The sequence below is a fragment of the Drosophila elegans genome, unplaced genomic scaffold (genome assembly GCF_018152505.1).
Source record: "Drosophila elegans isolate 14027-0461.03 unplaced genomic scaffold, ASM1815250v1 contig_520, whole genome shotgun sequence".
NCBI lineage: Eukaryota > Metazoa > Arthropoda > Insecta > Diptera > Drosophilidae > Drosophila > Drosophila elegans.
In genome coordinates this window covers 4,426,334-4,444,552 of record NW_024545903.1, presented here as the reverse complement: position 1 = coordinate 4,444,552, position 18,219 = coordinate 4,426,334, and the positions used below count along the sequence as shown (strand labels likewise).

At 41.3% G+C, this 18,219-nt stretch overlaps 3 protein-coding genes and 2 non-coding genes across 7 annotated transcripts; 4 read left to right on the top strand and 1 right to left on the bottom strand.

Annotated features, from left to right (window-relative positions):
* Nucleotides 1-42: 42 nt before the first annotated feature.
* LOC108145470 (slit homolog 3 protein) lies at nt 43-18,168 on the bottom strand. The gene is made up of 6 exons (XM_017270920.2): nt 17,474-18,168; nt 4,124-4,529; nt 1,822-3,009; nt 1,218-1,364; nt 1,066-1,151; nt 43-1,011 (listed from the first exon to the last, which is right to left on the bottom strand). Exons 1-6 carry the CDS (start codon nt 17,488-17,490, stop codon nt 405-407), a joined length of 2,451 nt encoding a protein of 816 aa, XP_017126409.1. The 5' UTR covers nt 17,491-18,168; the 3' UTR covers nt 43-404.
* Trnaw-cca lies at nt 3,269-3,340 on the top strand. The gene has a single exon. It is a non-coding gene; the product is annotated as a tRNA-Trp (tRNA).
* On the top strand, nt 3,743-3,814 carry Trnaw-cca. The gene has a single exon. It is a non-coding gene; the product is annotated as a tRNA-Trp (tRNA).
* LOC108145473 (lysozyme) lies at nt 5,002-6,335 on the top strand. The gene is made up of 4 exons (XM_017270926.2): nt 5,002-5,405; nt 5,901-5,989; nt 6,057-6,120; nt 6,202-6,335. Exons 1-4 carry the CDS (start codon nt 5,252-5,254, stop codon nt 6,333-6,335), a joined length of 441 nt encoding a protein of 146 aa, XP_017126415.1. The 5' UTR covers nt 5,002-5,251.
* On the top strand, nt 6,645-10,504 carry LOC108145472 (lysozyme). 3 transcript variants are annotated; one of them, XM_017270925.2, is made up of 4 exons: nt 6,645-6,760; nt 9,061-9,219; nt 9,278-9,430; nt 10,237-10,504. In XM_017270925.2, exons 2-4 carry the CDS (start codon nt 9,072-9,074, stop codon nt 10,425-10,427), a joined length of 492 nt encoding a protein of 163 aa, XP_017126414.1. In that variant the 5' UTR covers nt 6,645-6,760; nt 9,061-9,071; the 3' UTR covers nt 10,428-10,504. The 3 variants fall into 3 exon arrangements, with proteins under 3 accessions (XP_017126414.1, XP_017126413.1, XP_017126412.1); XM_017270924.2 differs by lacking the exon at nt 6,645-6,760 and adding an exon at nt 7,740-7,863; XM_017270923.2 differs by lacking the exon at nt 6,645-6,760 and adding an exon at nt 7,754-7,962.
* Nucleotides 18,169-18,219: the final 51 nt, after the last annotated feature.

The following is an 18,219-nucleotide window of genomic DNA, read 5'->3' as shown; positions in this document are numbered from 1 at the left end:
TTTATTTTCTAATGATTTAAAATGATTAAAATGATTATAAATAATAATAATTTTTTACACGGTATTACAATTTTTTTTATATTTTTCGACTTTTTTAAGATTAAATGTTTAAAGATCTATCGTTAGTTCTTCAATCAGAGTCCATTCTTTGCTATTCTTTTGACCCCAGCTGTGTATATATTCGTTTGATATGTGGGAGTTTCGGGATACGTATTGATTAGCTTATGGCACAAGTGGGTTAGTGTGGGCCAACTATTTGGATTAGTGCAGTGGACCTTAGGGCTACGTATATCGTTAACTCAAGACTACTCAAGAGTAGGGAGTCGGTACAGTCGGTACAGTCGGTACTACTGTACTATCACATGGTTTTTTGAGTGGACATTTGGCTGGTTGCTTCTGCTTCCTCACAGACTCGTCGTGGCCTGGAGCTTGAGGTAGCGGGTCCCGTTTTCCGCATCCGCCAGCCGGGCTATGTGCTCCGAGGCGGCGTAGCAGGTGGTGGCCGTCGGTGTGCCCGGCCTGCTGCTGTTGTTGTTGTTGTTGTGCATGCTGTTGCTGCTGTTGCTGCCAATGCTATCGTTACTCCTGCCACCACCACCACCACCTCCGTTGCCATGACTGCCGCCCGTCTGCCGGATGCGAGTGGCTCCCCAGATCAGGACCAGCACCGAGGTGACCAGCACGCCCAGGCCCAATCCCGGCAAGAAGCTCCGGTTCAGGGAATCTATGACCGTGTAGCTGTGCAGCAGCGTCGATGGCTGCGTCTGTTGCGGCTGACTGCCCACCACCGAGTTGAAGCGGCGCTGGTTCAGCTGGTAATCCTCTCCAGCACTCTCGTGCACCGCCTCCGGTTTCAGCTCATTGGCGGTATAGTAGGGCCGTCGCTGGTACTGGCGCGACACGGGAATGGCGCCTGGACTGCTCCTCTCCAACTGGGTGATGTTGGAGCAGCCAATGTTCAGCTCCGCCTTGGGATTCTTCTCCTGAATCATGACCAGGCAAAAGCGATAGCTGTCAATGATAGTTAAAGTTAGTTGGTTTTTTTATAGTTTACTCAAATCTCACCTCTCGCCAATTTCTAGGGAAGAGCTATCCGGCACTATCACACTCACGGTGTTCTGGCCATTGACCACTTTGCTCTCGCAATGGATCTGCAAGGAACAACACTCAAGTAATCAGAAAAAGGAACCTTTTTTTTGTGTATCAAGGCCAATTACCGGTGAGTTGTCTATGAGAATCTCGTTTATGTGCTCCTCCTTGTAGACAAAGATCGCATCGCACATGTAATCCTTCTTGCTAAGATTCAGCAGCCAGGTGAGGATCAGGCCATAGTCCGCCGAAAAGTGCAGCTCATGTAGAATAATCTGTAAAACATATTTTTTATTTTAAATGTTTCCATCTTTAATGGTATAGTTTATTTTGTTATTTTGCATAGCTTGTTTATGAAATGACCAGCAATGTTTATTAAACCATTAAAAGTCATTTAATAAATAGCTCTGCAATCTACATTTTTCGATAAGTCAATTAAAAATAAATAAATAAATAAAAACAATTTAACTTTGAAACTATTTTAATCTTGTATGAGTCTTTAGATATGGCTTGTTCAAAGTAAAGAAGTTTATACTATGCCATAAAAAAGTGACGAATTAAATTACTTTAAACTATTGTTAAGAAAACCTTTTGATTACTGAATTATACTATTCAAGTTTTTCCAGTGCTAACAACTATAAAGCTTTATCCATTAATTATAACATTTTTAAAGTAAATAAAGACATAAAAGCCTTGTTTTTTTTGTTCGGTTTTAATATGTATATAATTTACCTCCTCGGAGAGATCCTTGATGGGCGAGGTTTGATTCGGCTTGGCCAGCGTCTCCAGGTGCTGCATGATGTTGGCATTGTCCTTCTCCACGTTGTCCATGTCGCAGCTGAGTGTCTCCACGGGAACCTGGAGCAACGGAGCTCCCTCCAGCCTGGGCGGCGTCACACAGGAGGCACTCAGGCTGGAGTGGAGCTGCGACTCCTGCAGCCACTCGGCGAAGGGCCGGATGCTGCAGTCGCACGACAGCGGATTGTCCTGCATCTGCAGGCTCTCCAGTTCCCGAGCTCCGTCCATGGCGTTCCGGGCCACAATGGAGATGTCGTTGCCCGCCAGCCGCAACTCCCTTAGCGATGGCAGCGGTGCTATCAAATCGGAGGTCAGGGCTCGCAGGAAGTTATGGGTGAGATCCAGTACGGTCAGGCGGGACAGATGCTGCAGCGAGGAACTAGAGATGGCCACAATGCCATTGTAGCTCAGATCCAGGCTGTCCAAAGCCCCCAGCCCGAAGAAGGCGTGGTCCTGCAGCACATCGATTTGGTTGTGGCGCAGCGAGAGACTCACCAGTCGCGAGAAATTGGCCAACGCCTTGTTCTGGATGCTCTTGATAAGATTTCGATTGAGGTTCAAGCTCTCGAGGTTCCTCATTCCGGGCAGCGTCTGCTCACTCAGTGGTCCATTCAGGTTGTTGGCCTGCAAGTCCAGCTGCCGCAGGCTGAGGCACTGGCTCAGCGACCTCAAGCTCTGGGCATAGTCACCCAATCTGTTGCCGCCCAGCTTCAACACCTCTAGCTTTCGCAGGTTGCCGAAGGTGCGCTGCGAAATGCTCGAGATCTGGTTGTTGCTCAGCTCCAGGTAAACCAGACTGGTCAAGCCCACAAAGTCGGCGGTGCCCAGGGCCTTGATCTTGTTGTTGGCCAGGTCCAAGCGCTCCAAGGCGCCCAGCGTGGACAAAGCGTTCCAGGGCACGCTCATCAGCGCATTTCCGGGCAGTCCGAGTGCCTGTAGAGGTCCTCGGATTCCCAGGAAGGCGGACTTGTGCACCCGCTTAATCTCGCCGGAGGAGATCACTAAGCCGTGCAGCGAAACTCCATCGAAGATCTTGGCATCGCTCAGAAAGGTCACGTTCCGCAAGGAACAGTCCAGCAACGAAATGGAGTACGGAGAGGTGCGCAGCCTGTCCGCCAAAAGCTGTGGGAAATAAAATTAAAGATTTAGACAAACTCAAGACAATTATGTTTAAATCTTATTATAAAGAAAACTAAAGCTTTTGTCTATTATTTAACTAGCTTAATAGAGTCAAAAGTCGCTTTTCAAATATTGTTTAAATATTGTTTAAATATTGTTTAGGATAATGTTTGTTGTCTTTATTATAAAGTGAGAACAAGAGGTGCTGAATGCAGCTTATCTAATCAATATTAAAATTTATTTTAAATCAAATAAGAAATAAGACTCCGTGGCGCAACGGTAGCGCGTCTGACTCCAGATCAGAAGGTTGCGTGTTCAAATCACGTCGGGGTCAAAGCTTGAATTGGATATTCCTTTTTAAAATTCTTTTGGTTCCATATAGAATATATATACAGACAATACGTCCTAGCAAATAGTTATGTTTCACGTGGCAAAAGTTTTCAAAACAGCTCATCTGGCGAAGCAATTGACAGACGAATTTGGCAAAACTGCATTGGCTGTTAATATTGATCAAGATAAGTGATCCTGAACACTTGTTTTTTTGCCAAGGGAAAGGTGTTTCTTGGATTTGATTGACAAGAAGAAAAATGTTTGTCATATTCATTAATAAGATCAAACAGGTAAGAGATACAACCATAATGCTGAATGAACCTATCTTATCAATATTTTAAAAATATATATTTATACTGAAAGTTGGCAAATTGATCAGCTCATATAAGGAAAACAAGTACAAAATGACTCCGTGGCGCAACGGTAGCGCGTCTGACTCCAGATCAGAAGGTTGCGTGTTCAAATCACGTCGGGGTCAAAATTGGAAAAGTTTAATACAATTTTTTGTATTCTATATACTGACAAAATGTTGGGATGATACGAAAGAAATGTATATTTTGTTTTGAATAAGTAATAATATTGTGAAATTTGAATGTTTTCAATTTATCTTTATCTCTATATTAGACTGTACAGATCATAAAGTGTTTCTGTCTATGCTTAGGAGATTTATCTTAGCTTTTCTATTTTTAGTTCGAGTATTATGATATTATTTAACTAAAATAACATGTTTTTCCGTATACAATTTTTTTTTTTAATTTTCAGATCCGTAATATTTAGTTGGCCTTACCAGCATTCCGTGCAGATCAATGTTGCACCGGAGTGTGTGGGGCAGGTCGCATCCGCACTCGAGTTCCGCGTTCCGAGTGCCCGTGATATTGGGGCACTTCCACTCCATGAGTCCGTCGTCCACGGGCAGCGGCAGCGAGGACACCTGCTCCGCCTTGCGCTTCCTGGGAGAGCTCTTGTTGACGTACTTGCCGGAGGAGGTCTTGGACTTTCCTCTGCCGGCAGCAAGGGCGGGAACTGCCGCTGCGGACACCACATAGGCGGTGGGCGTGGTGGGCGATGACAACGGTGAGGGAGTGGTGCTGGTGGTGGTGGTGCTGCTGATCGTCGTGGTGCTGTCCTCTAGCAGATCCTTGAGGTCATTGGCCGCTGCCAGGGCGGACAGCAGCGAGAGCATGAGAAGTGGGCTGTAAATGGAAAAATTTTCATGGAAATTAGTCGGACAAGCATTGAAAAGCGAAAACACTTGGACGCTGGGCGGGATGCACTCCTCCTCACACATCATCAGATCGTGCGTTTTTAGGTCAAGCCGCAGTCAGTTGTCACTGACACTCTGACACACAAACACCCACACAGTGCATCTGTATCCAGTGGATGCGTTTCGGGCTAAAGATTCCCATTGTTATCTCTGCAAGACAATTTGCCAATTTAGAGCTTAACGCAATCAAAGCGATTTATTGAATGCACTGAGAGATAATCTGGGGGGTTAGTTTCTCAACTTGGCTATATTTAGTAATAATGGAACTCTTTTTTCGTGAACTTAGCCAGCCACATTACTTTTGGTTCAACCAAAAGAAATGTTCAAAAATTACTTTTGAATTTATGAATTTATGGCCTGTTTTTTATTAGCTACCCCCAGTGCCGAGTAACCCGCACATTTTTTCCATGTCACCGGACCGCTCCCGAGTGTCGCCTCCCATTTTCCACAGGAAAACAAAAACTGCGTGCGAGGCTTTAAAAACCCAGATTTCGGGCGCTACGCATCCAGTGCCGTAGGAATAATTCCGCAGCAAAGTGCCCAGTAGTCGCAGTTGCCGCGGAGGGAAGCGCTCTAGAATCCCTCGAACCCAAAGGATTAGCAGTGGTCCCAGCACAGTACCCAGCTCAAATCTCCCCCCTGTAACCCAACATGGCCAGTCACTTGCCCAAAGGCGGTGCCCTCGTCCTGGTGCTCAATCTTCTCCTGCTTTCGCAATGGGAGACCGAGTCCAAGCTGCTGACCCGTTGCCAGTTGGCCAAGGAACTATTGCGTCACGACTTTCCCCGCAGTTATCTATCCAACTGTGAGTATGGTGAAATGTCCATAGCTAGTTGCATCAAATTTTGGAAATAAACAAAGGTTGAAGCACAAAATATTATTTATTAAAGTTTTGAAGATGCGAGTGTGCAACAAAGCAAAATGCAAAATTAATTTCAACTTGTTTTTTATGCAAACTTAAAAATAATTTTGAAAAATTTGTGAAGCATAAATTTAAGTTTGGTTTTGCATTTTCAGTGTGTTTAAGAGACTTAAAACATACATATGTGGAAGAAAGCAAAATACAACATTGTGTTTTATGTGAATTAAAAAAATTTTTTTTTTTAGTTATGAAGCTTGGCAAATTGTTGTTCAAATTGTAAAAGGTTGAATTTATATTAATCTTAAATACACTTTTCTTTTAAATACCAAGTACTTTTCCATTAAAGTTTTTAACAAAAACATGATTAAAAGTTGGGAAAAACGAATATGTATATCCCCTATGCCCCAATTAAACAAGTATTTTTCGCTTTACTTTCAGGGGTTTGTCTGGTGGAAGCGGAGAGCGGACGCAGTACATCCAAATCAATGCAGCTGCCCAACCAAAGCGTCAGCTATGGACTCTTTCAGGTGGGTTAACCCAAGCTCCTATTCCACTAATTTTGGGACCGCTCAACACAAATCCGCCCATCCACAGATCAACAGCAAAAACTGGTGTCGCAAAGGTCGTCGCGGTGGCATCTGCAACATCAAATGCGAAGGTGAGTCCACAGTCAACAGTCCACATTCCCCGAACGCCCACGAAAAAAAAGCATATACAAATAGAGAGCTTTCCGTTGCAGAGTTCCTGAACGATGAGATCTCGGATGACTCACGCTGCGCCATGCAGATTTTCAATCGCCACGGATTCCAGGCCTGGCCCGGATGGATGAGCAAATGTCGTGGGCGCACGCTGCCCGACGTCTCGCGCTGCTAGGACTGCTCTTCGACTCGCTCTTAGCCTTAACTAACTCTATGCATAGCTACTAAATTTCATAAAGCTTAAGTCATTATTTCGGAAGAAAGTGTATTTATTTATTTATTTACTTGGAATCGAGCTATTAAATCTTTTCCAGGTATTTTCCGCTATCAGCTCTAAGCGAGATGTTATCGCAAAGCCAGTGTTTTGCCCTGTCCTAATCATTCACCGTCACTATTAATTGTAAAATATAACATGTTATGAGATCACTATGTAAATCAATCAATTTATGGTCTGTATATTATACCCTACAGGGGAGCAGTGTAAGCACTTGTAATATCTAAGTGCCGGCCACTTGAACCTAAGCAAACAGTTTAAATCCAAACCTCAACGAAAGAGGTTGTTTTATTTAGCAATCCCTTTGACGTTTTCCCCCAACATTGGTAAGAGACTCAGAGAAAGGACCAGGACCTCTAAGTCGGTGACATACTACAACCATCAGATTGCTACAAATAATTAACACTTGTTTCCACCCACCAGTGTTAAATTGGGTTATGAACTTAAATTTAAAAGAAAATTGAGTATTTATCGTTTAACAAATTTTTAACAATTATTTGAACAAAAAATAAAACAACAACAACAAATACAACAAACTTCGAAGACAGAAAACCATAAGAACAACTTAAAGAATCATATTTTGCAAACAGAAAATCCATTATAGTTGATTGAAATTAAAATGGAAATCTCCAAAATCAGAGAATTTAGTGTTACCGGGAAAAGGGGTAAACTCTAAATTAAAAGAAGTTTATACTCTACTTACAGCTACAGGATTATTTGTGAGTGAAAAACTGATAATTAATACGAAATAAAAAATTTAAGATTCATTGTGAAACGCCATAGCTTAGATCAGAATAAGTTACTTTTACAGTGTTTCAACTGGTCCTTATCATTAACCTTTGGCAAAACGCTTGCTTAAATATTCTTAAATCAAAGATAAAATTCGATTTTTATTAATAAAAAATTTAACACATGTATGTATAATCTTTAGAGACTTCTGCGACCCTTTGCTTTCTCTGACATTTCTTTAATATAGATAAAGCCCATAAATTGGATCATCGAACTCAACCTTGTTCAATTGACTGCTTAAAATACATCGCTGCACAGAAGTAAGAAAAAGTCTGAAAATTACAGGCCTCAGAGCAGAGTCATCCAAAATCGGAAAATACCCTCTCCTCTCCGAATCACTCTAAATCAACTGATTTGTCAGAAAGTTCAGGCGGTAAGTCAACCGTGACAGCGGGCCTTATCAACTTTATCAGGCTGACGAGCAGAGCAAATTCACATGGCTTTTACTCTGCGATCAGCGTTTTGGGAGAGAATTACCTCGACCGAGTCGAAAATAGAGGCGCATTTGTATCTGAGAAATACTTGGGCGTTCAGTACTTAAACTCGGGTCAGCAGCGTCGCAACGGCGGGCTAGCTTCTCATCGGATCCGATCGGTTGTGCAAATCATATGTATTTGAAAGCACGCCATCACGGAACGCGGTAAGAAGATACAGATACTCGTACACATACTCGTACTCGTACTCCGCTCAACAAACTCGTTTCCTGTTGCCGCGATCGCTGTTGTTCTGCGTTAATTAGGTAAACAAAGTAAACAAACTGTTTGCTGAAGTAAAAGTGTTCTGCCAGAGGAAGTAACTCAATCCCATTTTTACATTCGCTTGCATGCAAATCTCGAAAGAAAAAAGTGAAACGTGTACATGCGTGTACTTAATGAACTATTGAGAATAAGTCTCAAGACGAAGTTGTTTTTTTTATGATTTTTTACGATGTGGTAACCTTGAAAAGTTTAATTGTTCGTGGATAAATTACATAAATAAAACAGAATCATGACATGGCAATATTATGGATTCACCTGTTTAAAGGCGTTTACTCAAATTAAATATGATATTTTAATTATTTTAATATTGTTTATTATAATTTTTAATACAGATTTTACTACAAATTAAGTTGATTTTTCAAATAACTGCTAGTTAAGTTCTGAATCAAATGAAACTACTAAGTAAATATTTCCCTGTGGGCGTTTTTGCTTATAAATAATAATTTACAACCAAACAAAAATAAATAAAACGATTAAAGCGAGAGAAGAATATGCAAAGCAACACGACTGAATTAAACGTTTTTAATTCTGAAAAGTTTTAACATACTTAAACTTTCGTATACTTAAATAAGTGGAATCTCTACATTACCGTCTTACACAGACAAATGTGATAGATATCTTTTAAGATAGTATATCTTATATATGCACTGATAAACAGATACAAATATGTAAAAACGACACTGATACAAGGGTATAATTTCGTGTGGGAGTAAACAAAGGTTTAAATAATGGTAATTGGTTAGTGATTTCATCATTAGCCAGAATTCAGGGGTTCTTGTTTGGTGTTAAAAAGAAGAAATGCCATGGGAAACTGTAAAAAGCCAAAAAGCTGTGAAACAGTTCAGAGGTATTTTAACACTTTCACAGATGGTTTAAGAAGTTCGTCAACCGATATAAGGTAGACAATTTCAAACAAACTGACATCAGGTGTTATAGCTATATGACGAAGAACAAGGAAATTATTCGCAGGGCTAAATTCGCTGAACTGTTTGGGTTAATGGTTAAGTATGTCCATAGATAATGAGGATCGACCCTTGCCCAATACCCTGTAATCCAAGCGATGAGTCTTTTAATTTCAGCTTTTCAGATAATGAAAACTCTTTGTCTATGGCTTATGCCAGTGCTGATCCTGCTGCTGCTGGGATCGAAGCAAGTGGAATCCAAGAAATATCAGCGATGCGAACTCACACATGTGCTGGTGGATAAATACAACTTCGACAAGTCTTTCATCTCCAACTGTAAGCGAATTTCAGATCTAGATATATGTACTTTATTAAACTAATCGATTTTTGGTAGGGATCTGTCTGGTGGAGCACGAGAGTGAACTGAATACCAGCAAAATAACATACATGGAAAACAAAAGCAAGAACTACGGTCTGTTCCAGATCAACAGCAGGGGCTATTGCACTGAGGGAAAAAAAGGAGGGCAGTGCAATAAGAAATGTGAAGGTGAGGCGAAAATACTTCTTAATTTAAAACTAGCTAATATAAATATAGATAAAAAAATTAATTTTTACATTTGAAGGCTAGACGAATCTTAAAAAGCCTACAAAAATAACCAAATAAAGTCCACAAATATTATATCTCAAGCTGTATCAAGAAACTTAGAAACTACAAAACAAAGCTATATCTATGGACAATTTTTGAAAGCTTCCAGACCACTCAAAAACATATGCCAAATTGATTTCGCTGGCTGAGCAAAAAATTCAACTCCGATCTGAAATGCATTCGATGCGATAAGAAAGATCGTAGGCCTCACTCATAAGAGTCAAAGTAACACTATATAGGACTAGATAGTCGCCTTTGTTGTATACTGCACCTGGGTGCACTTGGGAGGGTTAGCTGTATTTGTCGAAATCGGTTGCGAAAAAATATGGCCAATAAGGGTGCACCGATCAGGCACAAAGTCCCAACTGAGCTTTCAATTCATCGCTTTTGATTTTTTTTTTAAATTATATATATACAACATTTTAGCTGTGTATTTATATAATTAACAATAAATCATATTTACAAAGTACAATTTTACTTAACAAAAAAATAAGAGAAAATTATATTACGTTCTTTAGTGGGAGCTTATTTGAAACCCATTCACCTGTATTGTTACTTACGACCCCAATTTTTTGTTTCTGTTGTGTTTAAAATAAGGGATCATAAAAGGTTTTCCAAAAATATTTATTTAATTGGATTAACAAATATGTGCATGGGCAAATCTATTTTTCGTTATTTAACCTTTTCTATTTTTTCAATTTGCACAGATTTCTCCAATGACGATATAGGCGACGACATTGCCTGTGCCAGAATGATCCAGGAACGCGAGGGCTTCAAGTACTGGAAGGGCTGGGAGCGCTCCTGCCGCAACCAACAGAACCTGCCCAATCTTCGAGTGCTTTGCAACCTGCGCAGCCAGTCGCCTTCGCGGTCAGCTCGCGGCTTCATCCCGGGCTGAACACCTATTCCTGTGTACTATTTGAACATCAAACTGAACAGATACATAAATATTTAGCATGTGAATGCTTTGCATAATTGCTTGTTCGGTTCTGCATTTGTTGGATGCCCACACAGAGAGTGCAAATCGAAGGCTGAGGGCTTTCAAGTGGGCGACCTGGTTACTTTGGTTTGGGCGTTGGGATCTTGATGGCACTTTCCAATGACATCTCGACAACTGCGACTGGGGGGTAATGGATAGCCACAGACTGCAGACTGTGGATTGCAACCCGAGACCCATTCAGAGTCAATCATATTAGCGAGTGGCGTGCTAGGGTTCTTGCCAGTGGCCAAACGAACAATATCATTTTGCATTTCCGCTCAACAAAAGGCGGCGTTTCCGTTTCTGGACAACAATTGTGAGTTGTGAATTGTGAATTGTGAGCGAACGCACCGCAGGGCATCAGGGAAGCGTGCAAAGCCAAAGGCAAAGCCAAACAATAACAGGTGGAGGCTCAAAAATCAGAGCGTAACTGCCAACTACAATGGACAAACGTGGCCAGAGGAAACACTGGCTCGCCGGTTCCATTAGAATGCGTTTTGCATATGTACGTGGTCAAAATAAATCTGAGCTGTGCTGGTATATCCACACACACGGAAAAATGATCAGGATACTTTTAGTGGATGCTTTAGTAGCTCTGATAACACGATAAGTGATTAATTGATGAATTGAGTAACTGCTTTTCATGATAAATCAGGGGTTTTATCATAACTTGTCCTTTATTTTTAATGAAAAATACTGATCACCAATATCTTCTAAAATATGATAGTTATGTAGTGTCTTGATGCATTCGCTCAATTTCGATTTATTTAAAAATCAAAATCAAGATATACTTGTTAACAATAAAATAACATTTTTATGACTGCCTGGCATTTAAGCACGATTCTTAGCATCGGAGTTAGTTGTGAATTTTCAAAACAAAATTTTAATATAAAATATTAAGTTTAGATATTTTTTTTCTGTGCAGCAACATAAAGACAAGTGTTGTGTTGACCATTGCGTACACACCGGCAACATCCTCAACAATAAAAATATTTTAAAATGCAGCTCAGCTCAACTCCACCTCTGTCACGCTAACTGGTCAACGATTCGAAACGTTTGAGTGCCTCTAATTTCCGCTGTCCCCCGTCCGATTCTTTGGTTTTGGGTCCCGTCCTCAGTGTGGCTAATTATGCATGAAATGCCACGCCTCACACCAACCTGTCGCCGCTGACTCAGCAGGATCAGGATCAGGATCAGGATGGCTTGGCACTGCACTCAATCGAAACACATCCATCCGAGCAATCCAACTAGCCGCCTCTTGGGCCTCTGTTTGGTTTCAGACTTAGCACGGACTCGCTAATCAAGAAGCCACCACAACCAGTTCGACCCCTCTGAATCCGAAAGAAACCCAAAAGCAGTCGTCGCCATCACCTTTATGTGTGCGCAGACTGGAGACGCCAGTTCTTCGGCTTGATTATTCATCTGGGCCCAGAGCTGCCAGCTCCCACACATCAGAATTGAGTAGGTTGTGCCTTAGGCGAATTTTGAATGCTCTTTTCTTAATATATATTAAAATATTCCCCCCCAAAATGACATTAGCTTCTTGGAAATTTAACGCTTAAAACTGAAATGTGTACAAATATTTTTATTAATTACAGCTCATAGTGAGCTTATTTATTTATACCATGTTCAAAGACATTACCTTCTTTTATGTCCCATTAGCCCTTGTTATTTTTATTGATTGTTATCATTTTTACCATTTTAAAACAGTTTATTATAATTGAATCAACACTTCTATCTTATTTGGTTATAGGTATCTATAAAGAACTAGTAGCTTAAGGCAGTTTTATATGAAATAACTTTTCCTTAAGGCATAAGCTTTAACATTTACGTGTTAAATATATATTTTAGTGCTTTATTGAGTTACACAAAATGGTAGTTATGAAGAATATTTTACTAATATCTGAAAGGTAATTGTACTAGAGCAGTCCAAAATTTCTTGTGGGCAATACTATGCATAGGGTATGGCCAAACCTTTAACTTAGCTATGAAATCTTTTCCAGAGATTTCCAAATCTACCCTAGTTTCTGTGTAGGCGCTCGGCTCGGTTCATAGCGCCATCGTCATCGGCATAGCCCATTATAATCATCTGAGCGGAGGCAGGGAGCCAAAGACCAGGAACAGCAGAAATGCGGCAAGAGCCAGTCCCAATCCCAAACTGGCTGAAATTAAGGCACGTCAACGGAAATAAACCCTCTGGTATACATATGCAATGGTGTATGGTGTATGGTGTATGGGCATATGGGTGTAAGCACGGCCAAATGGTTGGAAATGGATTGCGTTGGTAACGGCAATGCAACGTTTTCTTCGGAACGGAACGAGTGTGATGATGATGATGATGCTGCATGAAGATCAAGAGATACAACGATATGATAATGACGCCGCCAAATGGGTGTGAGTGTGTATCTTGCAGCTTGCTATAAAAACTTGCCACAGAACTTCAAAACTTGGAAATTGGAAATTTCAATCATTTGCTAACTACAACAAATCGTAAAAAAACGATTCTTATTTATTTTGCACATAATTTGAGGCTTAACTGGCACACCAGCCAACATAATGTATTATTATTTTGTTTCTTGTTGTTATTCCCCTCACCTTTGCTTTAACATTTTTGAGCTCCCAAAAAGGCCAAAACATGCGATAAGCCACCGAACAATTAAAAACGCGTTTTTTGTTAGCTCGCCTTCTTTGGCAATAAGTGAAAAACTCGAAAAAAAAGATAGCAAGTAATTGTGGATGGGGAGATAACGAATGGTAGTTGCTCTTAAAGTTGATATAAATCTCTAGATATTGATGCTATTTATTATTTGTTTTGTTAGAGTTCATTATCATATCAAATTAAGATTTTTCAAAAGTGGGGTTGAATTAAAATTATATATCAACCCATTTTTAAGTAAAGACAAATATCTTGAATTTTTTATATTATAAGTTGTTTCGTAAATGGATTTGAATGTAAAATGTATTTATCACCGCATTTTTTCCAGTGCAACAACTTGGAGAGTGCAGTTTTTGCGTCAGCTGCAATTGGGTTGCCTAATTATTTATTCGTTAAAATATTTTATATATTTTTAAACGCTTTAACCGCAAACGAACTACAGAAAAAGCTAATCATAATGACAGCAACATGTTGCACAGGCCAAAGGCGAAATTAGTAATTTGCTATTTTATTTTATTTTATTTTATTTTGGTGGCTTGGATCGGACATACTGAATATCAACCTGCTGTGGCATTGTTCGAGTGTTGAAAGCGCATCGAAACGGGGAACTTGTGTGTGTGTGGCTGTGAGGCAAATGAAATTTATGCCTAGCATGAAAATAGTAAAAGTTGCTGCAAAAGCCAGCCAAAGGTCGAAATGTCACGCAAAGAGGCAACCACAGACGTGCGGCACACAAAAACCAAAAAACAAAAAAAGGAATAAAATAAAAAGTGGAAATCCGAAACAGCTGCTTTCGAAACCGAAGTAGCCACACCAACTTCAATACCATTGCGGTCTGCCTGGGTATTTAGCATGCTGAAAAAAAGAAAAATGAGTAGAAACCGGGGACAGGAAGCAGGGAACACAACTTGTGTGGAGAAGCCGCCAAAAGGGATTTAATTGTGATGCCTATCCTGTTCCTCCGTTCGGAAATCCCTTCCCCTTTTGGACTCTCAGCATTCCAATGCGTGAATGACTGGACTCATTCAATCGTCTCTCTGCTAAGACGGAAGCGTCTGCTGGCCTTCGGAAAAGGATCTTAAATATTAAATTCCCATATTTCACTATTTTGGTTCAATGCATGTATGACTGCTTTTTTTTATCAAGCTTTCTGGTTTGGTTTGACAGCCAATTCAACATATTGAAACGGTGGCAAAAGCTGTCGGATTATAATCTTATATAGTCAATTTATTTATACTGATTTTTATATTAAGCTAACCGTACTAAGGATGATAGTTTGAAATATGATTTGGAGACTATTTTAAAACATTCCTTAATATTTTAATATAATAATAGGGACCAATTCGTTGCCTAAATATTTATTAATTATTATTATTATTGGTGCTTAAAGTTTTTTAAATATTCATATTCATTAAAATACCCAGATTTTGATACGTAAAAGTTGTATAGTGATATCCTATTGCCTTTAAATCTAAATTTTCTTTCGGCAACATCTGTCTCAAATAGCTGGTAATATTGTCAAAGCGAACTGCAAATCACAGGTCTGACAAACTTGTTTCGGCTGTAAACGACAAACAACAGAGGGGCAAACAACAGCAACAAATCCGAGAAATAAAATTAGTGAGTATTATTTTTAAGAGTGGGCCGACGACAAGTCAACGGAAACGTGTGGGTGGCTGGCTGTCGACTCTGCTCCGCAACGCTTTGGTTTTGGTTTTGGTTTTTTACGTTTTTTTTTTTTTTTTAACTGTTTTTGCCTTTGTTGTGCTGGGCAAATTACTTTTTAATTGAACACACACGTGGGCAGCTGCTCGGCCAAGTACCGACACTCGAACAATTAACCAAATCGCAAACAAAGTAACCAATAAGTGACAGCAATCGCTGCAAGTCGAAGCCCCCGTCTCTGGTGGTTTCCTTTGTTGGATCGGCTGGGGATGAGGCCAATATGTGAAATAAAACAAAATAAAATAAGTAGTCTGCGACCGAGGGAAGAACAGTTGGCTGTTTCTGATCCGATCCGCTTGGAAGCGATTTCCCCTGGGGCAAGGTAAACAAACCATTCGACGGAATGGCCTAAGCCGGGTTTTGTCCGCTTGCATTTTCATTTTATTTAACAAATCTTGCACTTTATGGGCCTCAGCCTCCGTCTGAACGTGAACATGAATGAACTTGGACCAGGCTGTGTTTAATTTAAATTAAATTGGTTTTTTCGTTGCCGTCGTTTTGAGCCGAAACGTTTTCAAAATCAAAGTGTGCCTTTTTTTTTTTTTTTTTTGTACGCCATTTGCATATGAATATGGCCGACGGCAGCCGCTGCAAACAACTAAAAGCAATTTGAGCTCGAAATTTATGGACATTGTTTGGGTTCTGGTCCGGTCGCTCCTGCAGCTCATTTCACTTGCCTTTGGGTCATTTATTTAATGCTCATAAAAGTATTTATATGTTCTTGACGTGAAACATTAACGACCGGCAAACTATATAGTAAACATCATAACAAAAGGCAAAGGAGAAACGAACGAGACTATATCTATATACGCGAAGACAGGAAGAAATTATTAGGCTCCAAATGATATTCCTTGGAAGTAAAGCACCAAAATCGCATATGAAATATATGGGCTCACAAAATATCCCTCCATATCCTCCCCGAACACCTTCTCGCCAGAGCACTCAATAAACCTTAAAGCCAAGTTCACAGCCCACGCAAACTCAGAAATCCAGTTGAGACACGAGGTGGCCGCCAACGCATGTGCATAATGCTAAATCGACTGTTAATTGCGACATTTCGAAAGCGGAGACAAGTCGCGGCAAAACGCACAGACGCAGACAGTCAATAAAATGGAAATATCTCTGTTCGCGAGATTGGAAAAATCAATGATGTTTTGGGGAAAATATGAAACCAGAAGAAAGCCGCGTGTTGGGGCACGGAAATGGGCTTGAAAATAAACTAAATTAAAGATATTATGCGACATCAGTTGGCAGATAGCAGCCACAAGAGATCTTGGTCTAGCCCACACCAAGAGTTGGCTGCCCACACACGAATGCAAATGCCAGACAGACCAAAGTTGTGTGGCAAGAAATTGCTCGGATGCTGCGGAGGAGTATGCTAAGTGAGTGGCTGTGTGTAAGTTATGCATGCACTGCCAGAAACTGGAGGAACCTTAGTACTCCCCATAGCCATTCCCTAAGACTTGGTCAGTTGTTCAGTTACTCAGTCAGCGAAGCCTCATCTTTTACTTCTTTACCAAGGGTTACCCAAAACCCAGAAAACATTAGCTCATTGGATCGTCGGATGACAGCGACACACTTTGAGCACAAAAAAGTAAGTGGGCAGCACGCAGTAGTCAGCAGGCAGCTGTTGTTGCGCTCCCATTGCCAAATTTGGCAACTGGTTGTGGAGCAACGCCAGCGAGCGGCAAGTAAGTAGCACAAATGTCTCTTATTTTATATCTTTTCTGCTTGTATTTGTTGTATTTGTTGCTGTCCCGCATCGGGCGGACGCCCACGGCTGGCGCACAACAAAAGACTTAGGCAACGAACCTGCCGTCGCAGGCCAAGAAGAACAGAAACATCCGAGTGGGGGATTTGGAAATCCAAGCCAGGCGGCTAATGAGCCGCATGTAAAGCAGTAAAAAAATTATATAAACATTAATTATGAGCAATCTTTTTTCTCCGCTTTCATTGTTATTGTGGGCGTTCGAAAACGTAAAATGTAAATAAAAAGTCTTTTCCCCAACTTTTCGTCTTCCATTGTCGCCGTAAGTTGAGCCCGAAGATCCAAACCTGCCCGCTGTGAAAATGATGAGTTATATGAAATTAGAAGAGGTTGGAGAAGCAACAACAAAGCGCTAATTGCGCGTAAACTGAGCGGGAACGACAGTGGTGCCGCCTCCGTGTGTGGGTTTCTTTGATTGTCTAGATTGTCTAGCCCTCGAAAAGCGTGGGCTTCCTCCCTTTGCTTGAATTGGGAAAACATTAGCCCGTGAAATTATACGAAACTTGAGAGGCACACACAACAACGGAAGTGCCGTGCGTTGGGCGACGTTAAATGACTTGGAGCTGATTGAAATCATTATGACTTTGGATTTTAATACGAGTTCATTATTTAGAGCCGCGGGCAGTGGCTACGATTAGGTTGCCTTCGATACCGCCGCCGCCATAATTAGATTAAAAGGTGCTAATTTCTGCCACACACGCGGAATGAGTGTAAAGTGAAAGAGTGGCGAATTCCACAATTCGCGGTGGGCGTCTTCTATTCAGAGCGACATGAATGTTTATTTGCCATCAAATTAACCCATAGACGACCACTCACCTGAGCTTTGGCCACATATCGATGGCTGGGCGAGGTCCTCTTTATCAGCGTGCGAAACTTAAACAGAGCGGTGCCAGAGCGCTCGCTCATAGAACAATAAACCGCATTAACCTGGCCGGGCCCGATGTTTGGTTTCCGTCTACCTGACGACGACGATGACGACGGTGACGACGATGCCTTCTGCTCCAGAACGTTTGTGTTTAAAATGCGATAAAGATCTTTACGGTGCACTGACGACAATGCGATTGCTGGGCCGTCAGTTGACACCGCTGGAGTTCGGGCTCAAACTGGACGGGACCTGCGGCTCACACACACACACTCGCGCGCACACTCACACGGAATTACAAATTTCATTCATGAAAAACCAGCGACCGACTGACTGCAACAACAATCAGCAGAAAGAACCGGAAACGGATGCGCTGTTTGCTTTGTGCCCCCCGCCAGGATTCCCAGAGTTTCGGAGGGATGATGATGATGACGAGGCCAGGTAGCGATGTGCGGCCAATTCCACCGACCGACGACAACCGTTCGAGTATTTAGTATTTGGTACTTGGGCAAATTTGCATTTTCACCGAGACGACTGCATGCGGCAGTGGGGCGGGAAACACAGACACAGAGACAGACACAGAGCAATTGTAAGCGCAGTAAACAGCCACGAACTGAACGCGACCACGTCTGAAACTCGACTGAGCGGCCTACGCTCAGGTAAGGCAGGTCGAGCCGCCAACAGAATGATTTCATATGCG